General features: G+C 34.4%; 1 protein-coding gene across 3 annotated transcripts in view; it reads left to right on the top strand.

The window, feature by feature from the left end:
- The window catches only part of LOC136416045 (uncharacterized), a 139,089-nt gene that overhangs the window by 106,591 nt on the left and 4,923 nt on the right, over positions 1–27,575 (top strand). For all 3 annotated transcript variants that reach the window (XM_066401024.1, XM_066401026.1, XM_066401025.1), the window contains 2 exons: positions 12,309–12,506; positions 27,462–27,564. In XM_066401024.1, the coding sequence (XP_066257121.1) occupies positions 12,309–12,506; positions 27,462–27,564 (301 nt within the window). The remainder of the gene's footprint in view (positions 1–12,308; positions 12,507–27,461; positions 27,565–27,575) is intronic.

Genomic DNA, 27,575 nt, shown 5'->3' with positions numbered 1-27,575 from the left:
GTAAACGTTCGTTTTGCAGAACCCATTCCTCGAAATTATCTATTTTATGAGTGTGAATTCCCCAAAATTGTATCACTTACATCAATTCGGGATTTTAATAAAGAAAGAGAAACAACAGGGAAAGCGAAACCTATTTCTCTAATGGAAATTCCAATAATCCTGGAAGTAGTTAACCTTATAAAATGTCAATAAAACCAGGGCGTAACAGACAAAATAAAAATAACACAAAGCAATAATCTGAGGGGAATGATACTCTTTTTCACCCGGGAGTGTGCAGAGAAATAAAGTTTGCCCTTTCGGGAATTTTCGGCTTTATTGACGCCAGGTACGCGTAAATTGCCTGGGGATTTATAACAAAATTCTCTTTTAACGGAATTTTCTATTAAATCACTTAATTAAACTTGACGTATGTATTTAAATTGTCCCGAGACAGCGAGATTTTTAACAAATGAAAGTCCACGTCCTTAATCATTTAACCCGACCAAAGGGCAAAAAACTCCCACCAACCGAGCCTTTTTAGTTCTACGTAAAAAAACTAAAAGGGCCATTAATAAATATCGCCATCCGTGGAACAGATTAGAGTGGCAATTCATCAAAGTCATTTGATAATGCTCGATTAATAATCTTTTTTAGCAGGGCAACAGCATTATTTGGTCACTTGTCAATTTTCTTTGTGCCGCTGTGTATTTATAGCCCTGGAGAGTCCACGGTGGCGGCCTATAAATTTATAATATCGCGAAAGCGCATATCGTGATGGAAAAAGTTTAATATACTTTGTTTAAATGTCAATAAAAGAGAATATAATGAATATGAAGTAATGATGCATTTGCCCTTTCCAGAGAAAAACTAGGAGCATAAATGCTGATGCTCAATTTAGGTGAACCTGCCGAACCTTCGGTGAAGGAGCTCCGTCCAAGAACACTCTTAATTTTGATTATTAGTTATAATTGTAGTATTACGGTCCTGTATTATTTGTACACTTCCCTTCAAAGAAACTATTTCAATTTTCTCCTTTTTATTTTCTTACCTCTTTTTTGTAGCTCCGCTCATAGCAATTTGCTCCGACACTCTTTCTTCAGTAACTATGGTTTTATGAGTTTTTTCTAGGGTATATTTAGACACATATTCTAATTTTTCTGGTACTTTTTTAACAGTAACTTACCTAAGTTGCTAGTAATAATTTCTCTCTTCTCTTTTTTATCACCTTTCTTCTCCTTGATAATACCTTTTTCACGGTATATATTTAGAAACGACTTCATCAGTGTTTCTTAGACTTGTTCTGGCAATTCATTGAAATAAACTCAGGAATTTCAGAAGCTCTTGGATTTTCCAAATTCCTGACTTCCAAAATTCTGATTCTTGCTCTTTTCTTCTACAGCAATTATTGTGGTTTTTTGCATTTTTCTTCAATGGTAACAATTTTAAATTTCCCTTCTTCATTGCCTTTCCCACTTTTGGTGAGACATTTCTTGACAACTTTCTTCGGAATGTCTTTTTCCATTCTAACGTTTTCATGAGTCTTTTTAGGAACATCTTTTTTAATTGTTATAGTGTATTATATTTGTTCTAGCATACTCTGACAATAAACTCAAGTTCTTCTAGTAGTTCCTGTTCGCCGACGCCACATGCAGCTTTTTTCAAATAATTTCCTAATTACCTTCTTCCTTACAACTTTTCATCCTTATATTTTTTCATCTTCTTTGTTCTTCTGTAACAACTGTGCTTTCAAAATTTCTCCTATTTTTTGCACAGTGACAATTTTAGTTGTCTCTTCTTCATCGCCCTTTTTCTTTTTGGTGACACGCTTTCGGAGAATTTTTTTGGAAATTCTTTTTCAATTATGAGAGATTCATATGTTTTTTTTTTTCATCAAGCAAAGCATCAGGTTTATCAGGTAAATCTTGTAAATACAATTTTTGAACTATGTGGTAATTTTGGCTTTTTCTCTTTCTCCTCTATAATAAAAATCGTTCAATAAAGTAACAGGAAAGTCTTCTCTCTATCACCTGTTTTCTTTATGGTGAGAAATTTATCTCCTCCAATTTAGCACTACCTTTCGTAAAATATGCCTTTAAATTTATTTATTCTTGCCGCTATTCGATAATATATTCAGATTCTTCTCGACGTTTTTGTTTAATAACTGTTAGCTTCATTGTAATTAATTTCTTAACTCTTTTCTTCTTCACAACTCTCCCATTTCGAACTTCTTCCTTTTCTTTTGCGCCTGCAAGCGCACAACTTATTTTGGCAGAACTTTCATATGAGTTCTAAATAAATCATATCTTCAACCCTCCCAGATCGCACTCGCTCTTCTTACAGACTTGAATTCACTAGGTAAGTATCTTTAGCCCCTAAAGCTTTTCTTCCTATAGATTTCTTAAGCTTCTTAGTAGTTTTCCTAGAATTTTTTCTTGTGTTTTCACTACTTTATTTGTTCAATTTCATACTCAGATGCTTCTTCATTCTTCGTTTCCGCCGAGGCAGAAACTGGACGGTTTTAATGCTTAAAAAAGAGACTTTCTCTGATCATTTAATCATGTCACTAATATATGTATGTATTGTAAAACAAGTTGACTATTAAGTATCATAGATTACATTATTTAATGTATATATTTCCCGAGAAGGCTCCGACCTTGTAAAACGTTTACGAACACGTTCACATGCAACTTCGATCTTCATCTGCAAACTTTCAGTAGGATTCTCACTCTAAATAGGTAAGTGATGTGTCGTCTACATACAGAGTGGCTATTTATTCCTACAACGTGACAGATTCTTTGTGTACAGAATGTATAAGACAAGACCCTCACTAATTTGATTTGCATCTGTAGAGAAGATTATTCTTCAGAATAACGTTTGTATCCGTCGATTTATCAAAATTAAATAGTTAATTATCTAAAATTAGATCATTTGCCTACAAAAGGTAAAAAACCGTGGTATATAGTTTTTATTAATATTAACAATTTGAGCTGGAATTGAGTTCATTTTGCTGTTAACATATGTAGTTTAAATTAACAGAAATAAACTTGTCACACATGAAATATTATCAGAATTTTTCAGAGTATTCGATAAAATAACACTCTAATAGAGAAGTTTTAGTTTTAACAAAATGAAGTTCAGCGGCCGATTTTTATTTTTCACAAAAACGAAGCATGGATTTTCAACGATTTAACATCAATCATCTTGAGCTCAATGTATGTAATAAAATTCGCACTTATCTCAGTAATTTAGTTTACCATGCAGCTCAGAGGTTGGTGAACATGACCTATATTGTTTTAGCACTTTCACTGCCGGGTTGCATTTCAGCAGTCATGGTATCTATCAAGATTAATGGTATTTTTGGCATTTCTGTATTTTCCGTAATTTGCAACAAATTTGAGTCAGTGGTACACCGTGTGTGTCACCGGTTTTTCGACACTGGTGGTACACACCGTGCACCACGGTACACAGTGTATACCAAACCTGTTAAAAAAGTAGGTCGCTCTGTTGAAGTACCTGTATTGGATCTCGCAAAAATCTTGTTTTGATTTGAGAGTAAAGATATAGCAGATTTACACCCAGATTCCGATCTGTAGTGCCTTTGTTGCTATCGGCTTTTACTATGGCATTTTTTAGAAGCTCAAGAATTCTGATGATCTGAATCTCCAATTTTAGCAACATTAACAACACGTGTCAATGAATCGAAGATAATATCCTCCACGTCCTAACCATTTTTTGTTAAATCTTTGTCACGCATGTTCTCCCAGAAGTAGTAAAAAGGAAGAACCACCCTTGGGACAGTTAATATAGAAACTTTTCATGGCAAATTTTGCGACCGAATCCCGTGTAAACTTTAGTGCTTATTTTGCTTTATCTCTCACGGACCGTACTAAAAATTTCTATTTGCACCATTTGCCTGGGAAATAAAAGTCAAGAAGGCATGAAAATTTTATTTTGCACGGATTTGAATTCCAGATGTTCGCTTAAATGTTTTATGGATAGAAGATTTTAAAATCTGACTCTCGCCACTTCATATGAAATGCGCCTTATCATCATGGGGATTTAAAATTCATTTGAGTTTTATAAATCGTGGTGAATTGCTAACTATAATGCGCGGGAATCTCGAAAATGGCTACCGTTTGAGGAAATATTTGCAATATACATCTGTATATCCAAGACTCAAACAGGAAGGAATAATTCAATTCAATTTAGAGCATTTCGCTCATAAAATGAAACTGTTTGTAACTCGTCTAGACGCCTTAAACCAGCCATTATTTTCCGGGGAAGCGTACCTAAGTGCCACAATTACCAGCTTTACTGTTTCGTGAGAAGCTTTCAGTGCTCTTTCGTGCACTTGTGTGTAATTAGTTCAACATTTTACCCAAAATTCTGCATACTTGCATAAAACCAGGAAAAATATTGGTTCACTTTCCACAAGTTAATTAACAAGAAACTTCCATCCCGAATGCGGCGATCGACGTTTTCCAGATATCGCCCCTTACGGCCATAGAGAAAAGACCGCATTCAAGGGGGATTATCCCTTTTTTGAGAAGAAAAGGATCAATCAATCAGTTGCCCCACAACTGATACCTCAATTAGTGGCAGCTCCCTTAGTTAATAACTGAAGTGGCTTTTTTATTATGTGCCGCGTTTTTTCGCTTTTCTTTCAAACTTCTGCACCTCATTACAGTGAGAGGTTAATTAATTAATCATTATAAAATTGATGACTTTTTGGTTTTTCAATTCCATTCTAGGGCTGTTAGTGATTTCCTAGCCTCAGTGAGTTTGAATTGAAACACTGGATTATTTTTTGTCGTCCAGTAGCATTTACAGAGGTTTTCGCGGCCAAATCAGGAAGCATCCTCATTTGTTACTTTCTAAGGAAATGTTGTAAAAGACCTGAGGAGCGATAGACAGGGTTTTCTTGTGCCTGAGAATCTTAGAAGTCCCATTAATTTCCTGCCGGATCTCGGCCATTTCTATCAGAGAGTGGTCTTATATCTTCGCAGCAATCGATTTAGCAACAATTTTTGCATCACTTCAATGGACTTAGTCACATTACGTTGCCCAATTCCGAATCCACCTAGCATGAATATTTACGGGACAACAATCAGGAAGTTTATTTGATTCCAGTCTGGTTTCCAAATGCTGCCGAACACGCATATTTCCCAAATATGCAGATGAAATGCGACACTTGTTAAATAAATATCGGTCCCGTTGCAAATTGCAGTTCCCATCAGATTTTAATCGAATTTACCGAGTTGGTTTGCATGATTAGATTTGCATTGGAGTTACTCAGTTCTTTCTTTTATTTTTTGGGAATAACGCCTCACACGCCAGTGGGGATTGTTGGAGCGGTGGAATTGCATCCTATTCAGAGTTAAAACTAACTGGGAATAATATTTACTCTTTACGAAGGACTCGGACAAACGGAATTACTCGACTTAAAAAACTCAAAAAAAAAAAACATCTTTAACATTCAACAACTAGTCGATTTAACTCTGTGCACAAAATTCGCATTGAAAGCGGTTTAAAACCAGAAGCAGCCATAAAATGGCGCTGTCTTATTGGAATCAATAAACCATGCTCTGGGAAGATTTAATTTCCATCTCACGTCCGACCATCCCGGACACTCGAAAGGCAATGAAGGGGCAAATCTAAAAGTTGGTGGAAGTTTACGGCTTACTAAAAGTAAATCGTGCTTGTCTTTTTCAGCTGAATCACCTGGTTGATTAATTTATTTCATTGTGCTTTGTTATGGGCGAATATTGTGAAGGCTAGTAGTGAATCATTGATGAGCTGAGAGGACAAATACAAATTCTCCAGTTATGCGAGAATCATTTCAGAGATATTTATGGGTATAACCTAATAACACAAGAATTATTGTTATTATTGTTGTTATTATTATTATTATTGGAGATCTCGAGATTAGCTAATTGAAGAGAATAAAATCAAAAGGTGAAGGTGATTAATTTGAGGAAAAAAAGGAAAGAAGATTAACTTTAAACATAATATTGGTTACATCATTATGATATCAGAACAACTGAAGCGAAGCTTTTTGAGCTTGTGATGTAAAAAAAACTTCTTTGAATTTAAAAAAATATTGACGTAGAAGAACAGTTTCATTTCTGAATTGTCAATTTTCAATCGGAAGAAGTGTGGCAAAATTAGGTAACATATTCCATAGAAATGGAGGTTATTGTTACTTCTGGTTCACACAGCAGAAGATAATGAGTAATATGTATTTATGAGGTCGAAAAACAAGTCGACCAATTTAAAATGAGTTTGTTAATAATGACATTAAATTTATTTGTAAATTTGCTTTTGAATAAAATTAAGTACATCGTAGTGTAGGGAGGAAACTCCTATCGATAGTGGACGAGATCGAATCCCACCATTGTTACTAACCACACAGAACGAATATATTCTACCATTTTTTCTTGTGCGACATTTGTGATTTTCTGACCTAAATTTATCCGAACTATCTTAAAAAAAAGCAATGTTCAGGTTAGCTCATTACTTATTTACAGTTTGAGTGCACCCAAGCTGTATCAAAAAAGCAAAAAAAAAACCTTTATAAATTCCAATAGAATAAGATTTCAATTCATTGTACGCGTCTCCAGTAGAAAATTCTTGTAGTTACATTCTCATCTATCTTTAGAAAAATGAATTAGAGCTCTAAATAAGTAAATTTATCTATATAAAAAAAATTCGACGATGTCTGAGTAATTTGAAGGAAAGCTGAATATAAAACGTACAAATAAAAATGATCTGAATTAAAATTTCGTCAACATTTCGAAAATATTAATAATAAACCATCCCCAGAAACCAACCTTTTACACCCTGAACGTCAAAAATGAAGCGCCTTTCGATTCATGTTTATACGAAGTTTTCGTCATATTTTGGGACCTAGCACTATGTTTAGAAACGCCCTGTATAAATTAACAGAAATATTAAGCTTATTACTACATACTTATGCACCTTTCTAATTCCTTCCTTCCTGTTTGTGGGTAAATCGTTCTCTTCCAAGATTTGATGTTGCAAAGAGTATTAACTTAAAACCCGGTCATTTCTGTTGCAATTCTCTCTATTCTCCATTAAGCGATATTTTTTGCTAATAAGAAAAGCACAAGAGAGGCGAGAATCTGTAAAGGATATCACGAACCATAACGCTCCTCTTAAGGCCTAAATTACCGGAAATTAATACAAGGGGAATTATGGTAATATCAAACTGAACTAATAGCTTAAATTATTCTCCTCACGCTCCTGAATATATTACTAAGAAAAATAATTCGGCACATGACAAAAAAATTAATAAATAAGGATGTCGCGTTAAGAGAAAAAAGAAACAGTGATGATGGTTATTTAACTGACAAGTGTGTTAAAGACGGCGACTATTAATGAATAGAATTTAGGGCATTTATGACGACCACTTGATATCCACCCAGGTTGAAAGTGACACCGTGTCACTTTATGCCCGGGTAAAAAGTGAAAGTCACTAATCAGTCAATTTTCGTCTAAGAAAAACCTAAGAAAAAGCATCGCAACATACATGATTATAAATTAATTAACTAATCAACATAAATCAGACTAATTTGCATGCCATGATGTAAAAGGGGATTATTTCGTTGAGGATTTAAATAAAGCTGGAATCATGGCGAATTATTTTCTGTGGTCTCATCGGCATTGTTATGGGGAAACAAAACACTGACTGCAGGTGCATTTCTATGACCCTAATTTTGATATTGTTTTTTCTAAAAAAAAATCACATGAGGTTTTCCCGGAATAAGTATTTAACTTCAAATGTGTTCATCCTTACTGTGCCCAAAATAGCATCATCACTTCAACCTAATGATAAACGAAACAATAAAATTTTTAATTAGTCAAGTTTCCAGGGTGCACATTAAACTATTATAGTTCATTGTCTTCGCTCGAGGGACGCCTTTCTCTTGTCAAACCGAATCAACAATTCTTCAGGCATGATAATTTATATAAACAACAAAGCGAAACAAAACAGGGAACTTTAATTCGCAAAGCTCCAAACGAGTTTTCTTGTTGCTTCTCCAGAGATAGGAGTAGTTGTTTTATTGTTTAGGCAATTAAAAGTACGGTCCTCCAAGTTTTCGCTGACAGCACAGAAACTGAACACGGATCCAAACATAGTTTCTGCAGAGTTTTATAAAGTATTTGGGCAACGAGTGGTTATTAAAAATTTATCTAAAAGAGATCCAGTTCGGTTCCATCAAGGTCCTTAGTTAACCTAAATTAAAACCGAGAAGTGCTTTCGAACTTTAAAAACAAAGACGCAATTTGAAAAACTCCGAATTGTTACTCTTCTTCTGCTTAACCTAAAAAGCTAAAACTAATTAAAAGCCATTTTCTCTGAGTCTCTACTCGGCGCTCTATAACTAAATCCGCACTAGTTTGGATGCACTTTAATTAAAACGATAGTTTGCTGAAACAAAGTAAAAGTTTGCTCTATATATAGAGAAACTAGTTAGGAGTTTTCGAAAACAAGTGCTTTTGATTATGCTCAATGGAATGGTTATATTCTGAGGTGTTCCTGTAATAATTAGAGAAGTTCGTCTGGGACAACAGAAATTAGAGAAAACTTTGGACATGTCCGTGTTATTTTTGAGCAACAGAAGGGAGTATATAATATGTTGCTACAAAGGACTGCTCACAAACACACGGGTGGCCAAAAGGGAAATACATTTATTTGGATCAGGCCAGAAAATATGTCCATGTTACCGAAAATATTTTATGAAGCCTGGAGAACATGTGCAGACCAGAGACCAGAAATAATTTAATACGCCCAATGTTATTGCAATGTTTACGGCCGGCTTGTCCTAAAATGAATTTCCTGTGAGAATATGAAATATGGATTACAATCATTTTTTCAGGTATCGAAATGTCGAATTTAATTATAAACGTGTCAGGAAGGCTTAATGTTTAAAAAAAAAAAAATCTCATTACTGGACGAATTTGAAATTTCATTTTCTCGCTAGAAACATGTTCCGTTCATCCAGAACCTTCTTTCTCATAAACAGCACGCCTGTCAATTTATATTGTTCCCAGCTTAGACCTGTTGCGATTATTATTAGAAACATTCCTCATCTGCCTGTCAAATCTCCACCGTTCATCAAATAAATGGATCCAGGGCTTACCGTTGGGGTTTTAATGGCCAACCCATTTTTCACGTGACTAAATCTGCCCAAAGAGAACTCTCAGAGGAGCACAACAAATTCAATTCACAAAACGTTTATTTATATTTTTTTGCTACGAGGTTTATCCACCAATTGATTGTTATCGTTATTATTTTAATCTGTCGGACGAAATGTGATTCTTGGACTTTTTAGATTTTGTTATTCTACTAAAACGACTCTGTCGACAATGAGATGAAAGTAACTAAAACAATATCTCCGAAGAAGTCATTAGGGATGCAATCCAAGACTCAACAGATCCGCCTTGCTTAAGTAAGTTTCACATAAAATATACGCATTTTCTTTGCTTTTACGTTTCTTTGATAATGGTCACTTGGTAACGACGTAAGCATTTCTCCATTAAATCGTGTGGCCATTGTTAAGACGCGGTGGTATATAATTGACCCACGAAATTCTCTTTTTAATGTAATTTTGATGTTCTTTAATTATTTTCTTTAAGGATCTAGAAGTTTCGTTAATACAAAATTTCTCACATTCTAAAAAATTTCATATATGACGTTTTTTGCTTATTCATTTTCGTTTTTTGATTTCGCCTTTGTAAGGTTAGAACGTAGTGTGTTTTCTGTTCCAAAAACTGTAATAACATTGAATTGATTTCCTAATCGTTTAGTTTGGTCTGTTACACCTGTTAGGTATGATATAAAAAGGTTTTTTTGCCGTACTTAGCAGGAAGGAAAATTTTCAAAAATTTTGATTTTTTCGAAATAACTGTTTTTATTGTGAACCTACTTCTTTTAATGTGCAACTTGCTTAACGCCCTTTTAAATTATTTAAAACCTAATTTGAACAATTTAATCAGTTTACATAAGTTTCGCACAATTTTATGTTTTCAGAGCAATACCATCGTTGTCGACAGTTTAGGTTTATTTATATACAATTTTTCATATTTGATAGATTTGGCAAAATATAAGTCGTACAAGTTCAAACTGAGCTTTGAATAAAGCACGGAAAATTGTATTTATTTGAACCAAAACTATTGAAAACAATGATTTTGCTCTAAAACTCTAATATCAATGTGGGATTTATCTTTTATTCGGTTGTCTAGGGTTTATGTATAATTGGGATAGGGTACAATACGAAGCTTAAATGGTAACTTAATTAGTAAAAACTCGCGTCACTTAGTTCGTCGTTCACTCCGGATATCAAAGAGAGCGATTCTCCTTGTCACAAATCTTAAATATTAAACCTGGGGGTAATAAACCAGTGTCGTACCTCGAGTAGAGGCCAGCGACCGTTACAACATCTGGCTGCTGCGAGCCAGCACCACGAACCATCCTTTGTTTGAGCCCTTAGCAACCATCCTCCGGCCCTTCTTCCTTGGTTCAAACAAAGAGATGTTCGCTTTTTGGGTTTTTTCCGTGACACAGATTCTAGGAGGTTACTGGGAGAACCCAGCAACAGCCGAGAATCACTCGAACTCAGGTACGATACGCATGGGCGTAACATCGAGGTACCTCACTTTTTAATCCCCCTCGGTTCCTCAACCCTAATTTAACTAATACTATCTAACAAATATTCGGACTTTCCCGTTGGTGTCTCGATTTGGTCAGACAGTAATAATTACATTTAGAAGAGTTAGAGCGATCTGACGAGCGGATCCTACATCAATGTGAAATGTACATAAATTCACTGTATTGATCAAGTTAAACTTTCAATAAGAAAAACGGCGAAAATTATGTTTAAATGTCCCAAAATTACCAGGTGTCGAAGATTTACCAAGAATCTTGAAAATAATGCAAAATTCGTCTAATTCGGTTAAATCAATTGAACTGAGCTTCGTATCACTTCAAATGCATTAAAATATAAAGAAAAAGACATGTTAAATAAAAATAAAACATAAAAAAACTCCAATCAATTTCATCAAATCAAGCTTTTGAAATAATGTCATGATTAATGTGAAAACTTGCCATTCTTCAAAGATTAAGACGAGAAGTTTTGTATATTTTACAAGTCACAATCCTTAAATTTGAGTTCTGTTATGTTATAGTTTTTCCAATAACTTTTTTCGAAGTTCAGTAAACGATAACAGAATCACCACCGAAACCTTAACAAGGGTTGTCGTCGGAGCCCTTAGTGAAGGGCGAATGTTATTCTCAGTTAGCTTCAATCGAGCGTAGTGTGGAATTTCACCTCTTCAACGCTACTGTTATCTGAGGCGTTATTCCAAGTAGAATAAAAAAGGATTGCGATCACGGACAATATTTTGGGGAAAAAAAACAATGAAGCAATATAGGAGCGGTATATTCTAGTTACAAATCTGAATAAAAATTATGAACCAACTTCACGACGCCTTTGAGAATATGCATAAATCTCTAAAATTCATCACAAAAAGCTCGTTATTTCATTCCCAATATTGGCCCAATATCGTGATTCATTACCGGTAGATATATGATGCACATTTCCCCCTTTCGTGTGAAATTTCTTTTATTCCGCAGTTGACAAGTTACAGTTTTATACTTACGGATAAATCTCGGGGCTTTCGCTCCAATGGTTTTTACATATTTATAGGCTGTCAATGTTTCCCCGACATATACAGGAAAGATTGAAAGCCAAATATAGAACGTAGGCGCTTATAGCTGATTCCAATTTGCCTTTGGCGGAAGTTGCTCGCTCGGAGGCGCTAGCACGAGCATAAGTTCAATTTGGAACGTAATTGCAATTTGGGATTGTTTGATTGCACGTTGTAACAGAAATTGGAAACTTTTCTTTGTTGGATAAATCTGGAAAGGAAGCGACTTGTAAGATTAAACGAAAAGAAACATCCTTTGTGCGAGCTAACACCTATGTGTCGGAACTTTAATGGAATTGAAACTTATTATTGCCGCAAATAACTATCACTAATTGCGCGCTTTTATCTGAATATCCAGAACTTTCAGGTATTTCGAAGCCCGTGGAGCGCCATTGTAAGAAAAGGCCACTAATTCCCAATGGAGATAAGGCTATTGTTTGGGAATCGTGCGGGTCTTGTCTCTATGATATATTGTGGGAAATTGCAGAGCTTTCTGTATGTATTTTCGACCGTTTTATAGTGTGAGAATCGCTTCTCTGAAATTTAATTATTAATAGCCAAGAAACTGTAGCATTACAAGCATCTACGTTATTTTTCAGATTACGAATGCCTCAATGCAATATCAAGATATCTCCGGACCGCCTGACTCCCACGAGGCGATGAACAATAGGGAATTCAACCAAAACAACCGAGAAAAGAGGAGTTTCGAATTTCTAGTCGGATTAATTAATAACAACTCGAAATATGAAGTTATTAGATCGGATCCGGAGTTGAGTGTCGGCAAGGGAATATTGAGGGTAAGCTTTTATACCTAGAATTATCATTAATCATATTACTATCTGGAAGTTGCTGTCGGTTCATGGAAATTATTGATAGTTTAAGCTCGGGAGGTACTGTACAAGTGTTAAACACTTTATGACGTTTCGAAAGATGAGAGGAATTGTTGCGGGGGCAATAAGTGCATGATTCTTTAATCTGTTATTTCTATTAGATACAGAGTGTCCGTTCCTGGAGCTCAACCATGAGGACCTCGGTAACCGTAAAAGATACGAGGTCGCTTAGGTTGGAGCAAGTTACGAAATTGGCAGTTCAAGAATATGCCGTTTCAAAATTTGAAAGGAGGTATTCGAAAAGAACTTAAATTTTGAAAAAACGCTTTTATTTCTTCCTCCACTTATTTCTCAATCATGACGAAAATGACAATTTTGTTTTCTCTTATAATTGCCATTTTGCATTTTTACATTTTCAATTCGGCTTTTTTTTTTCTTTTTTCTCTTCAACAACAACGAGCTCAAACTTATGGAAATGTTACAGGTTTTAAGTAAAATACCTCCTCAAAAATAATAAATGATAATGAATTTAATTCTCCATTAAATTCAAGGTAATTTTTCTGCTTCAACAAGTTTCATATCAGGAGAAATTAACTCATCTCGTTAGGCAGCGTGGAGAAAACGTGTAACGTTGACAAACTCTTGGAAAAATATAAATATCGCCCGTTTAAAATTCATAACAATAAAGTCTTCTATCTAAGAGATACTGAGCAGAGGGCAGCGATATGTAATTTTTCGAGGTTTTAGGGTTTTTTGCGGTCGCCCAATGGTTTTGCAAATCGCTGGGAATCAGGAAGATTTGGGCCGGTTTATGATAGACTCAATATTACTGGCACGTTTTTCTCTGTTTTGCAAGATCCTATAGAATTCTGCTAAAGAGATGTTGGAAGTTTTTCTGGAAATATAATTAAAAGTAATTACTGTGTTTATGAAATGGTAGGATTTTTTAATTTCCGGATTATAATTAACTTCTGCGTAAAACTCCCTCTGTAAATTAGTTCTTTTCCATAATTTTACTCTCATAAGACACTTTGTTATATACTTAAATTTTGATTGTGGTGCAATAAAATTTGATTGTTTTGAAGTTAGTATTCCTATCTTTATCGGATATAAAAGTAATTCGCAGCAATAAGAATAAACGAAAAATTTATATACATATAATACATATACAGTGTGGAAGTTTTGGATGGAACAGTCCATATAACTAAGAAGTCGGACATATGCGGCCAAAATCCTCGGACACGTCGATTTTTATTCTTTTTTGCGGTTTTTTTGTTGATAAATTCACGTATGCAGGGTAGTCCAAAAATCAGATGTGACCACCAACTTGTTTTTCAAATGAAAGCACCTATTTTTTATTTAATTTTTGAATTTTACGCGAAATTCTAAGTGTGTTTCATGTCCTATTCCCAAACGCAACGGGTCTCGAGAAATTTACGATTGAACAATCAAGAACAAAAACTTTTGATTTCTTTTGAAATTTCTTTGGTCCTGAAAAGGATCGCTTTAATACAAAATAAAACAACAAGTAACAATTAAATTAAATGTTCAAATTGGATCCCACCTACTTCTTGACAGTAAGCAAGACGATGAATGAACTCCTGTTTGACATTTTGAAGCATTGCTGGGGTAATTGTTCTTATTTCATTGCGGATTCTTTCTTTTAAGACTTCGATAGTTGCTGGTTGGTTAAAATATACCTTACTCGTAAGATAACCCCCTAGAAAGTAATCTAAAGGCGTAAGGTCAGGTGATCGTGCCGGCCATTCAATTACCGCATTTCGAATATTAAAAAACTGGAATTTTTCGCGAATAAAATAAGAAATTACATTTCTGATTCTCAAAAGGTATTGAAAGCGCCACCACGAATCAGCCATAAAGAAGCAGATTTAAACTTCCTTCGGAGGAATCCGGTTGCCTGAAAATGTTCGAGGCTTTTATCAGGACGTTTTCCTCGTTGCGCTATTCAGTCAAGAATGAATAAAACCGCGTTCCGTTTAATAGATTCCCGAAAACATTAAAATTCGAGATCGAAAAGAAACCAATCTGTCGGAACAGATAAATAAAACCGATGGCGCAGCGTTTTATTCCGTCCGCAATCTAAGTTTTCCGAACGGACCGATTAACCAATTAATTGGGGAAGGAAGATGGAAATCCGAAAGCACGAAGAGTGATTGGACAATAAATTCACCCAAGATTTAACGTATTTCTATAACGAACGGGGATTTTAAATGTTGATTTGGACGCGGCTGGTCGTGAATTAATGCCGCCAATTACCGGGGGATCCAGACTTTCGATCTTTCTCTTCAACATCAATCATAAGCGGATTCTTTCTTGAGGCTGTTGAAACGCCGATTCCCGACGTTTCATTTTGCTTTCAGAAATATTCGCAAACAATTTTGTATTGCTTTGTGTTGAATAGTGAGGCTAGAAGTACCAAAGAGTGTAAACAAGTGAGGTCGAAAATTTGTAATTCTGTAGAGTACAGAATTCCGTTTTCAGAGCTTAATTATAGGTACCCTTCTAATCGCTCTACGTTTATTCTGGTAAAATGGAAGAATGAACGATTAATATTCATCAAAGCCGCAATTATTTGCAAGTTTTCCATTTCCCACTAAATAACTATAATTATGTTGCTACAAAAAAAAACGGCAAACTTCCAAAATACGTATTCTAAAGAAATATCGCGGCATGATAGTGGAGAAAAATACTCACGTCTACGATGTGAAAATTTTTTTAATAAAAATTTCTCGCGGACGTAAAAAACAGCTCTTACTTTCTTTGTATGTAAAATGCCAATAAATATAATTACTGGGTGCAAATTTTCCTGTCGTTTTAATTTTTTTTAATAATCTTGATACCTTATCAGGACTCCAGATAATATTTTGCAAGAATAACTAAAAAATTGAATAAATCCCTTAAAGTCGAATCGTCTCGTTACAAGCAGCATGGCAGGTAAAAATGGAAATCTCCATTTTATTCGAACCGGGAGCCAACCCGTGAATATGAATATTCATTATTTCTTTGTCAGGGCTGTCAGGGCCCAAAATAAAATTTTTAAAAGAGGATCCGGAGGCGCTAAGAAACGAAAAAGGCGTGACGTGAATCATAAGCAGTTTGCTAAACGAGATGTTTGTTGTATCTTCTGATGCTTTCCAGCTCCTTCAGAATAAATTACGGAGAAAAGTTGACGTAATTTATGATCTTAAAGCAGCCTAAATGCCTAAATTAAAAGGCAACAAGAAACAACCTTTTTTAAGGTCAAAAAGAAGACAAAATTTTAATCAGCTTTCCTTCGACAAGTCAACAACATAGAAAAATGTAATATCAGAAAAGCTTATCGATAACGAGGAGATAGAGATAGAAGCTACGCCCCATTGTACGGGTATTTTGCCCCCAAAGCTTCATTTTCAAAGTAATTTCACCCTTGTTTGTTTTATGAATTCCCAGATAAACAGCTTTTGTTTTCATTGTTAATGAAGACAAAACTATCCGGCAAGGGAGTTATTACATGACTGGAATTTTGTCATAGGAAGCTCAGCTGAAAGAACGAGCCAGACATAATGGGATTTAATGATTAATAAATGCGCTTTTTGAAAGAAAATTAAGTAGATGACATAAAACGACCTGAATAAGAAACCTTTTAAGGACAATGTTTCTCTGTATAGGTATTTCCTGCTGGAATTTAATAGTTTCGTTAAAAGATACCGATCTCAAAGCTAACAAACAAAAAAAGGCGGATACCTCAAAAGATCTAAAGTATAAAGGCAAAAATTGACTAGAGACTTTGCCCTTTTATGTTTCAAATCCCTCCTTCGTTTATTATGTATAAATCGATTTCCATGTTTTTCTCCCTGCAAAAGCATTTCATTTTCACGACGCCCAAGATGAGTGGAATCGTTTTAGGAAGTGTGTATCTAATACCAGAGAAAAATGACAAGCATTATTTCAAAGGTGCTAAAGTTTGATATTAAATCGGGCGTGGAAATGTTTGGTTTTTGCTTTGCGTTTCAGAGTATTTTTGCTTTATTTATTGCGTACATAACAATAACACATGTGAAAATATATCTTTATTGTTATCTTGTAATAATAAATAATAAGGTAAGAGCGGCTCGGTGGTAATATGTTGCCGGAGCTCCAAAAAGCTTATTTTAAAAAATTCTGCCCTTCTATTAAAAATATTTTTTATAAGATGCAATTAAAAAATAATTACGTTCTTTTTTATATATTATCAAGTTGCAAAAGTAGGGAAGGAAGAGAACTTTGCGAAACGCAGGATAAAAAAGGGAAAAAACTAATATACATATAAAAGTAATCAATATGATAAAGGTAATAAGTGTAACAGTAATGAAAAAATGTGTTAATGCAAATTTGGAATCACAACTCTGTGATTCAAAATGTGTGTAAAAAACGTCAAACTAAAACACCGAATGAAATTGGCATTAAATAAAATTGAAAAGTGTTGGATTAAAGCAAAAGTTCTAAAAAAAGGCACAGAAGAATTAATAGAAAATATCAGAATCAAATAAATTTTATTCAGTCGTAAGGATATAAACAGGAATGAATGAAATTGATAGCTAACTTAAATAAATGTAGCAACGATAAAACAAATTTACGAATTATAAAAAAATATGGTGAAAATATGAATAAAAGGGGAAAATATCGAAGGTAAACATTTAACATTGAAAATGAATGAAATAATTTTTAATTAAATTCTTCGCCGCGAAATTGAATTAAAAAGAAGCAAAAAAGAACTGAACACTAAAAATATCTACTGAAACTGATAAAACTCATACGGTTAGAATGATGAAGCAAAATAACGTAAAGAGAAAAATTTGGTAAGAAAAATTGCAGACTAAAAAGAAGTAAATATATAGATATAAACAGTTACCTACTTAATTAAATTTGAATATCTAAACATTAAAAATAAATCAACAAAAAAAATTGTAAGTCAAAGGAAAATACAGCGTAAATATAACGTTCAATAAGAAATAAAACACCAAAATCGAGAAAACTAAATAAGCATAGACATACAAATGTAGAAACAAAATTAAAAACGAATAAAACAATTCTGTAAATTGCTAAACCAGATTGTTAATTGAAGTTAAAATAAGCAAGTACATATGTAGGTATTGAAGGTGAAGACACATTTGTCGCCGAAACGTTAACAATAATGTTCGTGCGAGCTTTTAGTAAAGAGTAAATACAATTCTGATCTAGTTTTAGCTCAGAATATTATGCAATTCCACCGCTTCAACAACCCCTACTGGTGAGTGAGGCGTTATTCTTAAGAAATAAAAAAGAAAACAGCAATAATTAATGAAGAAATCGCGTGAAAAGAGTCACTTTGAGCAAAACATACAAACACAAGTTAAAGTAGAAGAGAATGAAAAGGAAAAGAAAAATAATAGGATTAAATGATTTAAAAAAAATGAAAATACAAAATTTTTACTCATTTCAATTTCGAGCTTCACTTGCAATTTTTGGGTCGCTCTAACGTCCAAGATTGTACTTGGCCTACTTCAAGTCAAGTTTTGTTTCTTCTTAGAAGCATGCACACCGTTTATTTTATATTTCTTTCAAATGCTCATCAATCTATTTAAGAAACTTATAATTAGCATGGAAACTTTACAACCAGAAATGCCAAAAGAGCAATGGACATACGACTAATCAGTCTTCACTTTCAAGTTAAAACTTTGGTGGGGAAGTTCGAAACAATTTCTTAACATTGCGTTTTACCCAGTTGACAGAACTATCCATTTACAAACCGAACACAACTGAAACCACTAGAGACATTAAATTCCGACCCCTCTATGTTTGAGCTGGTATTATAGGGAGTATGGGATTTGTTAACGACAGAATTGTTAGTTGATATTGAAATTTAGAAGCAATACAGATGACTCTAATTAAATATTTTCCATTTCGTTGTATTTTCCAATAAAAATTACAGCTTTACCGCACTGCTGTGACCTCGCAACCATATCAAAATGAAGCAATTTCGGTGCGGTTTTGTGAAATTTGCTGCCGCATAAAATACCATAAATCTTTTCTTTAAAAATTGCACAAATAGACAATATTGAATTTGCTGAATTCGCTAATTTTATAACCGCCACGCTTCAATTGATAATGTTGTCCTTTCGAACCTGAAGGAACTGCACTAGCGAAATACGTTAATTTACGTTTGTGTAAATGCATTAAATAACATTTAAAATATATAAATAATGAATTTATTTTTTAATACATTTGTCCTATCTAACGTTTTTCTATATTTGTTAGAAAACTATGGAACTCTGCTCAACAGAAAAAATAGTGCAAGATTCACGATTCGCGAAGTTCACATTGCAAACGTCTATTGAATAGCGACCTTATGAAACTTGTATCTTATACTATTTTCATTTAAATTAGATCCATAAGACCAACTTCGCTGGGCAATATTAGCCTCTGATTGGAACATCTTTAAGAGCAATGAAAATCGGTTTTCTATTGATAAAATGAATTCCCCCTAGAAATTTTGCTTTTAAATGGATGGCGGCAATTGCACTTATATCAGAGTTCCATTTCATATTTCCCTGGATTTATCGCAGATGCTAAAGAAGGCAAATTTATTACTTCTTCGGCATTAGATTTCGCAACAAAGCATTTAATTTGGACTTCCATACACAAAACAATACTTTAAGCTGGTTTATTGCAGTCTAGATAGAAAGGGGAAATTAACTACGCCGAGCATTGCCCGAAGAAACTTTTTAATAACCGAAAGTTTGTTCAATTCGCAGCTGCATAGTTCCCAAAGTTTTGCCAATTTATTCGACGTCAATTTGAAAGATATAATCTTGCTGATTTAAAAATACGTATTTCCAGTCTCGCTGTTGCTTAACGTATTTTTTGTGTCTCAGATATTTACTTTGAAAACATGTTTATCTTCTTAAAAGGAGGAAATTTTGCGGCTTGAAAGGGGGGAAACTTCTGATAAACACATTTATGAACGAAGTTTAGCGGATGTAATTTTGAATTTATCGATGTGTCTTTTGACGGAAATACTGATCTGCAAAAACCGAAAACAAACTAAGAAAGGAATTCGGGAATTTAAAGCACTGTTGGAAATATGACCTCGTTGACCGGTCCGAAATCTCTCTTCCTTTCCTATTGAAGTAACTATAATCTTCCGTATTTTCAGCCGGTAAGTCCATCCTTCAATTTAACAATAAAAATCCAAGAAGATCTTTTGATATATCTCTCTATTTGTCTGAAAGGATAAAGTTCTCACCAGGCGAACTGATGCAGTATCGCGAATCCATCCATTTTTCAACAATCCTATTTTCACTAGTTGCCTTCCTAAATAAAACGTCAGGATAACCTTAAAAGGAAAAGAGATTTATGGACTTTAGGAAAAGCTGTTATTCGTGACAACAAACAGACTTACCATTCAGAATGCGTCAAAGAAAATCCTATATACTTACCCGAGAAAGCTGATAGTTAAGGACATCTGCTGTTTTGTAATAAGTCATGTAACATGTTCAGCATACACATTGTTTTTATTAAATATCAGGGTTTTTTTGGCTTTTAAAACGCTAAAATTTACGAGGCAACGGAGGCATTTTTATAACTTGGTATTGAATCGAATTCGAGCTATTCATCAACTTCAGCCAATTTATTTCTCCCAATTGAAACGATATACGATATTGACTTAAAAGCTTTCTTATCTTGCCTCCAGAGAGTTTGGATTTGTAGTATGTTTTTGTTATCAGTGTTGAGGAATTTGATCTGGTTGGTTGAATAATAGGATTTTATGTGCAAAACCCGTTAAAGTTTATTGTTCTTCGCTTGGCATGATATTTATAGAGGCAGAACTTACCTGAGTTCTCTTTAAACTACCTATTTCCTCGTTCTCGGATACTTAATGCGTTCTGATCCAAACTGCGATTTCAGGTTGAATAAACAGAGTAGGGTTCCTTTTATAAATCGATCTTATGGAAAGAGTTGGGTTTCAATTCAACGTGCCACAAAGGACATATTATATGCTCAGTTCAAATTTGACCAGAAATAAATTTTGCGAATTTACTATCTACATAACGGAAAAGTAACCGAAGGAAAGCTTCGCAGAAACGTGAAATTCGACGAAAAACACAAGAATGTTTGAGCATGCCACACTGCCAGAAACGCGGAATTTGCACCGAAACTGAAAAGCAATACCAATTCATCAATACAGCACACAGCGATCCAATGCAGCTAGCTGTATTAAATAAGTTAAAACAGGTGTAGAAAATTATGATTAACTATATCAAACTAGCAGAGGCAAAGGTATTGCACAGAAATCAATACGATTTCCTCCTAAATTTCCAAACTTTATAAAACGAGTTTTAAATAGACCAAAGAACAAAATTTGTGTTGGGGTGTACCAAAGTTGCAGCAATGAATAGTTTAGAGTGGGAACCATAAAATCAAACCATACAATTGGCCAACCATCGCTGGCGAGAGACTTCCAGAACTGACCATTTCGTTGGGACATCGATGCCTTCTTCCGATTCTTTTCCTGCAATATACTCCCATTTGATCCCCGTCAGCGTGCTGCGTCTTATGCTTCGAGGGATTTTCTTATGAATATTTGCTCTTCAAGTAATGCCAGAGCTGCAGCTGCGAGATTTAGACTCATATATCACGCCTACGCCTTGTGGTCGTTAAGAGAACACTCAACTGCGGTTCGACTGAGTGTCCTCTTGACCTCTTGGCGTTCTATCTAAGCATCCAGGGTCAACACGGGATTTATATCTGTCGATCAGAGCATCGCCTCACAAAATCCTAAATTTTCCTAGGAATTTCCATAGGGGAGGGGGAACCCAATTTTAACCATTTTTCAAATTTACGCGCTGTTCTATTGGAAGTCGGGGCGCAGTTGCATTAAAAGGTCGTCCAAATTACATTTTTAAGGTTCTATATTTCAACGGAGGCATCTAAAGTCAATACAGGATCCATCTCTGTCAACTAGAGCAATAAACATAATCTCAATAGATTGGAAACTTTCCTGAACATTTCCAAGGGGACGGGGCTGCTCCATCTCTGCTTTGTACGGATTGCTCTGTCACTTTTAGTTTTCTAGTTATAGACTTGCTTTAGTAATGATTTTCACGACTTTCAAAAGCCCTCAAAATTAAGGTTCTTCAAATTGCATATTTAAGGTTTCAAAAAGTTCTAGAAATCTTCTGACAATCCATCTATTAATGAAAATATAGTTTGTATCTTTGCGTGTACATCGAATTAGGTTGCACGTACGGGTCTAAAGTGTGTGAGGGGAACATAATATTCCAACAACAAAGATAGAGATATAATATGCATGTTTTCTACAGGCTAAATTAAGGGGTCAAAATTGATAATGGGACTATATAAGGATTGAATAAAAATGGTGGTATAAACCTATATCTGAGTTGGTTATTTGGTACAATTGCAGCATGATCAGAGGAACTCATATAAGTTAATAATTTCACTGGGTTCCGTATAACTATTATATTATAAATCGTTTTTGTAATTTTGATTTTATTTTTATGGTGTTTAATTCAGTAATTAATATTAACAGTGTTGGAGTTTTATTATAAATGTGGGATTCTTAGGTCGAATAGATCTAACCCTTTTGTATATATGTATGTAAAAACTTCTCTATTTTTACGATAAAGTCGAGGCACGATCAGGAAATCTTTGAGTTGTATATAGTGATAGTGCTAATATTGTTAATTAGGTTAGGCCCGTTAGTTTAAGATGAAAGAGTTGTGAGGGAGCTGATGTTGCCCCTATAGGACGCCTATGTATGTCGCAACCTGGTTAGAAGAATTTTCGTCAATTAAGAGGGTTTCGCAATCGTTATCTTTATGCGATTCTGATATTTTATGATTAACGTCTAACCACCCTTTGTCGGTACTTGCGGGAAAGGATAGCCACCCTTTGTCGGCATTGATGAGAAGTGCGGTCGCGCTTTGTAGGCATCTATGGAAATGTACCGACCAAGTGTTATCAGTACCACGGTAATGTCGCAGGTGGTGTCATAAGTCGGTAATTGCTTTCTAGCCAGGGTACGACACTGTTTAATTACCCTTAGTTTTAGTACTTAAGAGCGCCCCGAATCTAGAGGGTCCTCTTTTTTTTCGAGTGGCTCATCAGAACTATTATCCGCAAGCAGAATCCAAAGTGTAGTATCCGTCAATATCAATAAAAACCCTATTATTAAAACCCTAGACAACGATAGAAAAACCTACATAAATGTAAAAATATGTACATTTCTTGACATCAACTTATTTCAATCCAAGAATGTAAAATTTTTGAGACACCACTGATCACATTTTAAGTCGATGTTGATTTGATTTGATATATACAATTCGTGCGTATGAAGAACATGCAAAGATTCAAACTACAAACTACAATACACATTACCTCGAGAAATTTTCAATTTCCTTATAAATTTCCAAAAGGGTGGGACGTATTTCGGCGACAATCTCTGTCCAATCCAGGACTGTGGATGTTCCAGGACCTACCATCATCTCCTAGAGGCAAGTAAGAAGTGGATGGAAAAGGCCATTTGAGAAGCATATCTAACCCAATTGAGCCCCAGATCCTTGAACCTCAATTTATCCAAAGTTACTTGAACCTATGCGTGAACTACCTTGAGGTCTTTACTCTTTACTTTCAGATTCTCGTGCATTTGTTCAATATTTTTGAAATATATTTCGATCGTTCCATATATCAATATTTAAATATTCCATATCGCTTGATGGAATCCACATTCATTTTCTGTTGACACACAATGACACTACGTACTCTATTTGGACAAACATATAATGGGTCTTTTCCTCGAAAAGATCATTATAATGGCTTAACTTTGATAGATTCTTTTGCTATTATATAAGGTTTTTTTTTAAACATATGACTCAAATTTAAGACGGATCATAAGGATCATTCATTAGCTCGCCCGCAGTAAAAGAAAATTAAAAGGATATAATTGATTAAGCTAGTCTTAAAAATTCGCTGTAAAGTCCTAAAAAGATTTATTTACTTCGTACGACCTTTTTAGCTAGAATACGTTCTCATTTATTCATTTTTCTCGCACTGGTTTAACCAGGTGGTATTTTTAATTGTCCAAGAATGAAAAAAAACAAACAAGCCTTGTCGCCCTGCTTTCAAATCGTTCATTTTAAGCATTTGCAACGAGTAACAGGCATAATTGTTCATACTGAAGGCGAGTTTCGAATTGGTTCGTTCGTACTCCTGACAGTTGGTACGCAGTAAAAAACTAAAATTCCATGTTCAATTTAGAAACTTTTTTGTATCTTTAACTATTTGCGAGCTATCCTCGAATTCATCGAAAACAGCAAGCAACGCACGTTTTTTTTTATTGATTAGAATCAAGTCCACACGTTTATCTTCACACGTCCACATTCATCTAGGTTGCCGAATACTGGGAAATTCAGTTAAAATTGAGGTTTTTTCTATTATTGACACAAATAGGTCGCAAAGAGTTTAGTTAAAAACAGTTTAAAAAATACGAGAGACAAGAAAGTTCTTAAATCGAACAAAAAAATTCGAATTTTCGAACGTGTGGGGGCACTGGCCTACCACAAAAAGGACTGTTTCCAGAAAAAGTACGTACCCGATAGACCGTCGCAATGATTTTTATTTTAAAATCTTATCGTGCATATTTCAACTTAATATCCATCAAAAAATCTGAAAAAGTGGTTTTAAAGTAAAATCTTAAACTTTAACACACTATCTCAATAACGAAACGTTTGCAACATTACGTTTAAACAAAGAAACGTCTTATTCTTAAATTAACTTTAATAATCCCCTATCTGCCAAAATATTTGCATGCATAATATTCGGACACCCTATATATGTAAGAATTAAACTTTCAGAAATTTCCCAAATTCTAAAAATCATTGAAATCAGATTTCGGACGATCCGAAGATATTAGAAATGAAAATGATAAAAAAATTATCCTATTTATTTTGATGGGTGGCAACTTCTTTACTATTATTTATCAATTTCGTCATATTTCACAGTTCTCTCAGAATATTGATTGTAGACCAAAATAAATTCGATGGTATATTCTTTGAAAAAGTTTTCCAAACCCAATATCCTTTCTAGGGGATTGAACTATACAGCGAGTCAATTTGAAAATGAACCACCTTCGATCTTTGTAGAAAATATACTATAAATATGCCAAAATATGTAGATCGGTCCATGTAGAAAATATACTATAAACATGCAAAATCACATTGATTTTATTTTTAAAGGGGACATTCTTTAAGTCGGCTTTCTATTAAATAGTACGCACTCTCTAGCGAGGGTAAAAACAATTGCTAAAATCTTAAATAGGAAGGGGGGTTGAGTTCTACCTCATTTGAAAGGTCTTCCAATTACCTTTCCGAATGTACCTGTTTTTTTTATTAAAAGGTTTTCGAAAAATCATGTTCAAACTTTAAACAAGCTTAGGTATTAACTGTATAGTAGAGAAATTGTTTATTAACGTTTTAAGTGTTCAAAATGCTATTTTCTAAACAATAATAAAGTCTGTTTTCAAATTCCACTATAACATTCACAAAAATTTCTACTTGAATTTCCCCACACGCAGCTGTAATTCTTCTCTTCAATCCCTCCAAATTTTGAAGCTGGGTTTTATAAACAACAGATGATTATTTTGATTTTTATTTGTTTATTTGTATTTGTGAATGTATTTATTTAAATATTTCAGTTGCAGAAAAAGCAGCAAGAATAAGACTATTCAATTAAAAAATGGACAATGGAATTCTTTTTTATTTCTTGAATTATCCTTTATTATTGTAAATATTATTTCGCGAGTTAAAGGTTGGTAATAGCATTTATAGTCTTCTTCGTTTTCAACAAGATGGAACCTACTACATTATTTTATTCCTATTAGACAGAGGTACATGATGGGTATCCTGGCAAATGGGTTGATCGAAGAAGATCAATTGAGTGGCCACCGTGATCGTCTGATTTGACACTTCTGGATTTTCTTCTTTGGAGTATTTTAAATCTGTTGTTTATAAAAACCCAATGTCAAGATTTGGAAGGATTGAAGAGAAGAATTACAGTTGCGTGTGGAAATTCGAGTAGAAGTTTTCGTGGATGTTAGAGGTGAATTTGAAAACAAACTTTATTATTGTTTAGAAAATAGCATTTTGAACACTTAAAACGTTAATAAACAACTTCTCTACTATACAGTTAATACCTAAGCTTGTTTAAAGTTTGAACATGATTTTTTGAAAACCTCTCAATAAAAAAAAAATAGGTACATTTGGAAAGGTAATTGAAAGATCTTTCAAAAAAGGTACAACTCAACTCCCCTTCTCATTTAAAATTTTAGTAGTCGTTTCCACCCCCGCTAGAGGGTGCATGCATTAGTAGAAAACCGGCTTAAAGAATGTCTCCCTTGAAAATAGAACCAACGTGTTTTTGCATATTTACATATTTTGTATAAAGTGGTTCATCTTTAAATTGACAAGATGTGTAGTAAGATTAGAAGCCCATCAACTCTAATTTGACCCTGCAAGTGCCATTTTCTTGAACCTAAGGTACAGAATATTCAAGTCTCATGTTGCTCACAAGAAAAGTACTATTTTCAAAAATTGGGAAGTCTGACCTCCGACCAGCTTCCCGGGTTATCCACGAATGGCTTTGAAAAGCCTGAGGAAATTGTCGTTTAGCTCATAAATCTTCTCCAATCCAAGTTTAACCAGTCCAAAATTCCAAATATCTCCCGTAGATAGACACTTTAAACCCACTGCCAGTCCATCATGCCTGTCAGTAGCAAAGGTAATAAAGCGTAATTATCACTGTCACTCTAGTCCACATACAGAGCGAGCAAAATATTTATGAGGGCCTGATTTGATTGGGCAGAATTTACGTTCCTCGTGTATATATCACGATGCCGTCTCATAATTTAGGCGTAACTTGGTTTATGGTCCGGCGTGCACGAATTTGCTAGTGGTATGAAGTTTCGGAAATATATATTGCAGTGGAAAAGCTTGATTTAGTTGCTAAATTCGAATTATCTTGGAGTTATATGGTCCAAACAAAGTTTTGTTTTGGTGGTAGCAAGTTTGGGGTGGCCGTAAATCTTCAGCGATGCGTGATTATTATTCAGCATTATACGTGTAGAAACTAGATTACCTCCATATAATACTGCGTCATCAAAACCTACCCCCATTGCAGCAACGGTAAAAATTTAAGGGGACATTCCACTAAATTACCCCTTAAATTTTTCAACTCCCTGTCCCTCTTCCTTCGTACAATTCTAATTTATACAAGACACAAAGGCTTAATAAAAATTAATTATGCAAAACTTCATTGTGTCGTTCCTTTTAATATGAATTCATTATAAAGTCAAAGTGCGGAATTTTATAATGCTCAAAGCGGGAAGCCATGTTTTAACTACGGCAATTCCGTTTTAACACAGGAATTTGCTAATGATGATGGAATGTGTTACAGCCCTAAGGCATGTCATAGGAGAAATGTTTGCTTAGTGCAAGCAGGTATGTTTGCTAGGAGAAATGCAATTTTTTAAATTGCACCAAGCAAATTTCGGCTATTATTATGGACTAACGAAGTTGTGCAGATGTGAGCAAGGTCCTGAATGTACTGGCCTAAATTAGTCTGATAAATCTTTAGTGAAATTGCGGAATTTGCCACAACAAGCCAGCAGTGGAGCGCTGTAAAACTTGTAATCGCTTTTACTGCTGCAAGAGTTTTTAAGGAAAATAAGCTTATTTAGAGACAGTTTGGTAAACAAGGATTAAGTTGGGAAATTATTACCGGGATTATTCAGGCAATCAAGCGACTGAAACTTATTAATTGACTTGGGGGTCCTGGTAAACAAATTTATTTTTTAAGTAATTACTTATATTTACCATGTTTTCATTTCAGAAAACCGAGGGTGGTTCTCCGGAAGCCACAAAGCTCCTGCTGGATCTGCTGGCGAAGATAGTTACGTATCCCGAACATTGGAATCAAATTCACAAAATTTTGAGTAAGTATGCA

Source organism: Euwallacea similis, chromosome 22 (assembly GCF_039881205.1).
Source record: "Euwallacea similis isolate ESF13 chromosome 22, ESF131.1, whole genome shotgun sequence".
NCBI classification, from domain to species: domain Eukaryota; kingdom Metazoa; phylum Arthropoda; class Insecta; order Coleoptera; family Curculionidae; genus Euwallacea; species Euwallacea similis.
This window is presented reverse-complemented; position numbering and strand designations above follow the sequence as displayed.